The sequence below is a fragment of the Protopterus annectens genome, chromosome 15.part0 (genome assembly GCF_019279795.1).
Source record: "Protopterus annectens isolate FY-2018-M chromosome 15.part0, PAN1.0, whole genome shotgun sequence".
Classification (NCBI taxonomy): Eukaryota; Metazoa; Chordata; order Ceratodontiformes; family Protopteridae; genus Protopterus; species Protopterus annectens.
In genome coordinates, this window is record NC_056749.1 from 640,459,810 (window position 1) to 640,467,774 (window position 7,965).

Below are 7,965 nucleotides of genomic sequence, written 5' to 3' on the forward strand. Positions count from 1 at the left end.
ATTGGACAAGGGTAAAACACTGCACACTGTAAATCTTGACTTGGCTAACACATTCAATATAACACTCCACTCGCACTTTGTTGACAAGCTTTGTGAGCTAGGAGCAAATCCTTATACAACTTACTGGATTGCTGGCGGTGGAATGGTTCACAGATAAGACCCATCAAATCAGAATCAGTGAGACCACCTCCAACAAGAGACTGGTCCCTAGCAGAGTACCCCAGGGCTTTGTGCTTGGGCCCACTCCTGTTTAGCATCTATTTCTTGGAAGTCAAGGGTACCGTTCAAGGCCTCTGGCTCACCAAGTTCATAGATGACGTAAACTGAGAGCTATTACTTGATCGCCCCCAAGACACAAACATTTTGCAAGTGGGTTTAACACAGACAAATGACTGCAGCCAAAGCCATGGCCTGAAATTCAATGCCAAAATATGCATTATAATGCCTTTTGGGAAACTGCCAACCAAATGTAATTACTCCATCAATAAAATACTCCTAAGAGTCGAAAAAAGTGGTAGGGGATCTGGGAACATATGTAGACAGTAATCTGGCCTTCGACTAACACTTACCAGGATAGTAAGAAAATCATTCTAGGTTACTCAACTTATGGTTAAGGGTATGGCATCCAGGTCCAAGGAAGATAAAGTACCAGTCTATTCAGCCATTATTACACCTATCATTAAAAACAACATTCACTTTGGCATGTATCTAGCCAGACACTTGCAACAGTTGGAACGCTCACAAAGGCTCCTCATCAGGAGAATCCCTTGCATGAATACCCAGTCTTATACTGATCACCTCTCTGTATCCAGTCTCCTACAGGCTGCTGAAAGGGGATCTTTGCCTGGCTAACAGGGCTTCCTCAAACCCAGTCCTGGTGGATCTCTTGCACATGTGCAAAACAAACAGCACCAGAAACAGTATATCCAGGAATCTGAACTTTGTTTGTGACAAACAGAATGCGTGGAGAGATAGATATGCATCTCAAAGGATCTCCATACCATGGAATAGGCTCCCCATCCATGTAAAACAAGAGTTCTTCCCGGACCCTATTCAAATGAAACCTTGACAACTGGATGGGAAATTATAAACATACCCCAGGTCTAGCCTGCTTATCCCTTGTTGGCAAAGTCAATAGATACGTAAAGTATTAAACAAACTAACCCTCCAAAAAAACCTTAGTTATCTCCCTACTAACATGTCCTCCTGTACAGACACCCATGATGCTCGGGATCCAAATGGTTTGGGGTGTGCAGCTAGGCTTGTAAGAGCCCTAGTGGTCGTTAGCTTAGTAGCAATCTACGAATCTATTAAAAACATTGAATAATGTCAGACATTTGAATTACAGACTTCATATCCTTCAGAAAATGCATGCTAATGCAAAACTTTGGCCGCCATCTAACCTACATTCGGACAGCTGGGTTGATCCTGCCCTGTTCTTATACTCGCTGCTTATGCAAAGCGTCTGGTTCTCTTAGAGCCTGAGCTTACTATATCCCAGCTTACTATACTACCAGTACCCCAGATACAGTTTGTCCATGCTATGACTCATGCCACTAGATATAAACCATTGACAGATGATACAACAATAAAAAATGTATTAAGACTCAAACAGTTCAATCTGGTATGAAAACATCCTAGGGGAAGGAGGGTGGATTATCTGAATGTAAGGAGATGATCCTAAAAACATCTGAAGTTATGGTGAATCCCAAACTAAGATGTTATGTGATCCTATTATCTCACGATCTGACAAATGCCTGACTGTCCTGACCATTCCCTCCTGGGTGACCTAATGGAAAATTTATTTGAGTATAAAAATGGGAAAAATGAATGGTTGGACAAAGATGTACCACATCCAATTTATAGTGGGAAATGAAAGTGGGTTGGACAATGGGCAGCCATAGAACTAGTAGCAGCCTTGACTAGGCGAGATTGGAATATTATGTTGTAGAGCTCTAGTAGTAGATGAGCTGAGTGGATGTCTCTAGTGTTGTAAGTGGCTTTAGTGAATAGTTTTGAGTTTATCTTAATCTATATTTTGCACATTTGACAATAGTTGATAGTTTTACCCAATTTATTAATTTGAAAGGATGCAAGTGAACATCCAATTTCGTGTTGTTGAGTTCTGTCTAGGTAGAGCTAAGAAGAAGATAAAATCAATGTATACAACAATGTTCGCTTAGAGATTAAATTTGGATTTGAAAACAGGTAAAGAAAACTGAAAGCTCTAGAATTTTGTGAAGTGAGATAGAACAAACTTTGGAACAAAGGAGAAGTGATACTCTATCCTTGTGAAATATTGAATGCGAAAAAAAAAGAGGTAGATTTTCCGAGGAGAGGTTTCCAAAGTTGAGAAACTCTTCTTTCAGAGGTACTGTACTCAAGACAGATATAAATCAAGATGTAGCAACCCGGCATGTAGCAGCCCCACAAAAGGGGATGATGAAGCACTACATAAGATCCACATCAGCAGGATGAAAAACAGAGTCTTGGAAAAGGGGGTCTTAAAGCGTGAAGTTGGACATTGAAATTTGAGATGTGGGTCTGGTGGGATAAAGAAATAGAATATGGAGATCTAGATGGACTTTAGGATAGAGACTGAAGAAGACTGATGAAACAGTCTAAACCTTAATTTTAAGACACTCTAGACCTCTCCTCTTAAGGCCCCTGAGCCTCTGAGTTGAGCCCAGATAGCAACCTGCTTCCACCTGTGATATAATTTCCTTCCGGTAACAGTGTGGATTGAAGATAAAATCTGGAATAAGAAGACAAGTGATTAATTTTTCTGACTGGAAAGGGAGTGGTGGGCTTGTCGGTACTTTCAAAGTGTAGAGGGGAAGGTGCTGTTGTCCCGACTGATGAACCCAGGGATTGAATTAGAGGGTAGAGACAAGAGAGAAGGGCCAGTCACCAGGGATAGAACCATTGTGGATGAATTTGATGAAGTGCAATGGAAACGATTCATTGTGAGTGGAATGGGGGAGAAGCATAAAGCAGTCCCTGGAAAGGGGGAGTGGAGGAAGCATAAAGCAGTCCATCTCCCCAAAGGCGGTTGACAAGGGAAAGAACCTTCCTTGGCGTTGACGGGGGAAAGAAGAAGGCTTGCTTGCAAACAGGTCGCAGCCCACCAAACCAGGTCGCATGCGATCTTTCCCACAGCTGGAAAATCTGAGTTGCTACTGTTTCAGATAGTCCTCGTGAGGAGAAAAGAATTCCTGCATTCAGTCTGTCTGCCTGTGGATTGGCTTTGCGCTTGAATGGTTAAGCCCACAGGGGCACCCCCTAGCCCACTGCCTCCTCCACACCAATCTGGTCCCTCTTGTTGGGTAGATCTGGTTCCTCCTGATTGTTTTAGATACATGACCATAATGTGAATGTCTGTAGAGGGGAATAATGCCTTGAGGAAAGGGTTGTGGGGGACAGAAGTACAGCCTCATTTCTGAACTCATTTAAAGGAGAACTGTTGTTTTTGAGAACCAAGAAAACCAAGAACCGGGAATGCCCCCCCCGAACCCCCCCCCCACCCGGTCTAGGGCCATGGGAGGAGTAGGTAGCCAGGGGGTATATAATTCATGAATCATGATGCAGAGATTGCAGCAAAAGGTCAGTTGCGTTTTCCCGTGCTTCGTTATCAGTATGTGTATGTGATGGAAGAGGATATCCTGAAGAGATGTGCCTTGCAAAATTATAGCCACTCCTCATGCCTCATGTGCAATGGAACTAGTGGAACTAGGAGAGACCTAAAGAAAAAAAGTTCTAGGACCATCACGGCTGGGGCTTTTTGGATCTTGAAGCAGGGCTGACTTGATTTTGTTGTGTTTGTATCCTTCTTCGGTAGGAAGAGATTCAGACATTATTTTGAGTCTATCTCTGCTCCTAAATCTCTTATCGAGAAGAAGGCAGCAAGAACTTTTTTGACTGAATTTTTTTTAAGAAATTTGACAGGAAAAGTAAGAAAAATCTCTTATAGCTCCAGCTGCTTTCGAGGACACGTCTTTTGCTTGCAGGAGCTGCAGATCTGGGGAACTGGTAGGTGGTGCCTGCTGGGATATAGTAAAGCTCTTAAGAATAAGAGACTCGCTCTTTGCCAAGTTGCATGCGAGGAGCCGCGAGGATCGGCTCAACCCATCACAGTCATGTAGGCGCATAATAGGATCACATAACATCTGGTTATTCTAGCAACTTTCAAAATGTATAACAGTAGTTATTACAATCTGCCCCTGATTCTGGGTCTTCATCCCCATTATTTTTTCATTTATCCAGACTTCTTGCACTACAAAGTTGAAAGGTATGCTCACCACTCCCAACACTGCATGTCCATCCAACATGTCAAACTTTTTTCAACTTAATTTGTCTAATTATCTTATTAGGTGCATCCTCCCCCCATGTAAAGGTTTTCACAAAACCACTTGAAACTCCATTAATTCACTACCTCTACAGATTCCTGTTTGACTGCCCTCACTCTTTGATCAATATGCTCCTTTTATCTCTACAGCAGTCTTTTCGTCGATGAATCTTCCTTCACTCACTAAGAGGCTCCCCCTCTGACCTAACCCCACCTCAGTTTGGTCATCCTCCACTCCATTTATTTTGTCCTTTATGCAGCCTTGGAAGTGTTTTTGATACAAAGATGTTTAATCTTCAATACATAATATGTTCAGTGACTGTGGCTTGATTTCATGTTCATTTTGGTTCTTGTTTTTAAGCAATACTGAACTAAACCATGTTTTGTAGTTTTCTGTTAGTCAATATGCTGGTAAATGTCAAATTAGTTTAACTACTACTAAGATCAGGACTTTGTTTGCTCCTGAACAGACTTGCCTCATGGCTCCACTAACTTTACCCAAATGGCCCATTTATTTGTTCCATCAGAAGGCAAATGCCAGGAATCTTTAGACTAGACAGAAGTCCTACAATACATACCATTTCTACTGGACTGCCTAATCAAGCTACTTGTCTTCCCCAAAAGTACGAGACTGGTGGTAGGGAGTGGGTCAGGTTTTGGTCCACTATCCTCCTGATTTTTGTCCACCTACTTCACTGCACCTCTCAAGTGCTGCATTCTGCCCTTACACTGGGGCAATGTGTGCTGAAGCACGATCACATCATGCAGCTGTAATAGTCTGTGTTCTCTCTAGGTACCACCCAAGCATCAAGTCAGAGAAACTTCCATCACTCCCCAGGATGGTACAGCCAACAGTGGCCACTCAAACCCAACCTCCTGACTTGGAGCATCCAATGTTCAAGCCAAAAGTTGAACTCAAGTTGCCAAGGTCACAGTCAGGGCTTCAGCCATCTATGATAGCCAGGAGACAGCACCACAATTTGAGTAGGCAGTACATTTATTTTCAGTATAACTGAGTTGCATAAAACATCAGTATGCAATAACTTCACAGTAAAATTAGATTTACTGCGTCTGCCATGGTACAATTTCATGACAACGTCTGCTGGCATATGTTTGATACACTAGTGGTGCTACTTTCCAATCCATGCATAAAAACTTCAAATGTTTTTAGGCCCTTGAATTATAATAAAACAAAAATTATTTTTTGAAGTAAGAATTAACAAACATTTTCTGTACGAACTCATACTTCCTGAAGTAACTGTTATCCAAAAGGTCTAATGCTACTTATATATATATATATATACATATATACACACACAAAGTTGATAAAAGTTAGCCATGGCATTTTAAAAGTTAAAAGTCTCAATAGGATTGTGAAGAACCATCATAAAACAACAAAATACATTTTACTTCTTACGTTCTTTGTCTTAACTTTCCACCATCAGTATCATGGTGCGGGTGAATCTTGTCCTCATCGTCAGACTGGGCTGCATCACTACTGTAGAAAAGAAAAGTTCATACATTTACTTACATAAAGATCATAATGAATCACAAAATATACCAAATTTTGTTACAAACATTACTATAATTTTTTTAATATTCTGTCCAGCTGCCTACTGACTATGTGACCCTCTCTTGGTCAGACTGTTTCTTCATTCCCCTCACCGTGCAAAAGAAGATTGAGGAAGTGTCATCATTAAGGGTTGGCTAGAAGGTTGTCTTCCCATCACCAACCTCATACACACCTGGCAAGGAGTTGGGAAGGGAGAGCTGCAGTGAGCTGTTCATGTACAGTGGCTCCTCACTTCTACAAGGGGCTTTTCCTTAAAGGCAGCCCCATCTCTCCTCAGACACCAAACACGGATGTTGCTCCAGTCTCCACCAGAGAGATCACACCACTCTGTCTGCTTTAGAGTACACACAAACTTCACCCTCCTCCTGGGAGAGGAGAAGAGGCCACATCCCTTCCCTCTTCTCCCTCTATTCCTGGCTCCACCAGTGCCAGGGCTACTAACTGAACAGCAGTCACTTGGCTCACAGTCAGGGCTCCATACCTTTGCACCACAGAACCAAGCTAAATTGAACTAAAAAGTTTAAGTACAGATTAAAAAAAAAAAAAAAACTGACAAGTTCTGCATGGTTATACTAGTACACATTCAAACATAATGTCATTTTAACTATTTACATAACTGCGGACTACATAAACTTTAAGACAAGAACAATGAAAATTAAGTGTTACTGGCATATCATTCTAATTAATCTTGGAAATGTTATATATGGTCAAAATGAAATGCATTGCTCCAAGACGTATACTGTGCTGTAAAGACACTATTCATCATAGCTGAGAATTGTGCGCAGTTTCACCTGGAGCCAAACACAAGTGATACACAACAAAGACTTTGACCTTTCACAACAGTCTGTCCGAAAAGTTTAATAAAATATTTGTGTACATGTGTGTGACCTGCAGTTTAGAATATAAAATTACACCTATGAACTGCTAATGATCTTAATCCTGCATTCTTGGGTTTGACTCCTTCACTCCTTCTAGCTCCATTTGCTGACAGTGCGACTCTAGGGAAATCTTTTTAGCAGGTGGTGATCCAGTTTGTTGCAGGTTAAACCACCATACAACCGATTCAAAAAGATTATCAACGGAGACTTAGTGATTTAGTGAACTTAATTAAGATATAACCTGCTAATACAGGTAGGTTAACCAAATATGAAAGTTATGTACATAACATAATGCTGAATCCATTTTGTCCCACTAAGTCTGCCTCAACTTATGGGTAAACTGCCACTGACGCGGATATCAGCTGGCAACTTTTCCACTTCAAACACTCACTTCAGTGCCCAGGCTCCTCCCTTCACCTGTAATGCATCTGCTCCCTCACCATCCCGAAGATTGAGCTTACTTCCCAAAAACCTGAAATAGTTTAACACAAGTGTTTAAGCCAGTCTAGAGAACATGCTTCAGGCTTAGGTCTACTAGGTTTATCCAAATGTATGAAGTGCCAATTTGGGAGGGAGAAGGTGGGAGGACTGTTGAGACAGAGTGGGATAATAAAGATCCAGTATTACAGTAAGTACATAACTTCCACATCCTGTACTATTTCTTGACTTATGTGAAAGAATTCCTAGGTACTTGGACTTGATGGGTTTTTTCATGACAAAATACCCTTAAGAATGGTAGAGCTGAAATAAGACTTGGATCTAGAAATTTGAAGTGATTGATGAAGATATATACTGTTCATGAGGTTGCTGCATCACAAATATCACTTACAGAGCAAATTTCTAAAGAAGGTCGTTGAAGGAGAAACTGACCTTACAGAATGGCCTTACGTCGAGTCAAGTCAGGCTTGAACATTTGGTGAGATAGATTTGTGTCCCAAGACTCCCTCATCTGTGGAACAGACTCCCTCTCCATGTCAAGCAGAGTACCTCACTAGCCCTCTTTAAGAGGAACCTGGATGACTGGATGGGAAACCAAAAATACACCCCTGAGATTCCAGCTGTATCCCTGCTGGAAAGGGGAGACAGGTGCTGAATTTGTGGGAACATGGGTGAAATTCTTGGCTAGGCTTACAAGGGCCTCCGGGCCAATAGCCTAGCATCCTACAAAC

The 7,965-nt window shown here is 41.6% G+C and overlaps 1 protein-coding gene across 1 annotated transcript in view; it reads right to left on the bottom strand.

The window, feature by feature from the left end:
* Positions 1–7,965, bottom strand: part of WDR44 (WD repeat domain 44) — a 1,972,396-nt gene that overhangs the window by 827,152 nt on the left and 1,137,279 nt on the right. The window contains 1 exon segment of the mRNA XM_044057470.1: positions 5,763–5,843. Within this exon segment, the coding sequence (XP_043913405.1) occupies positions 5,763–5,843 (81 nt within the window).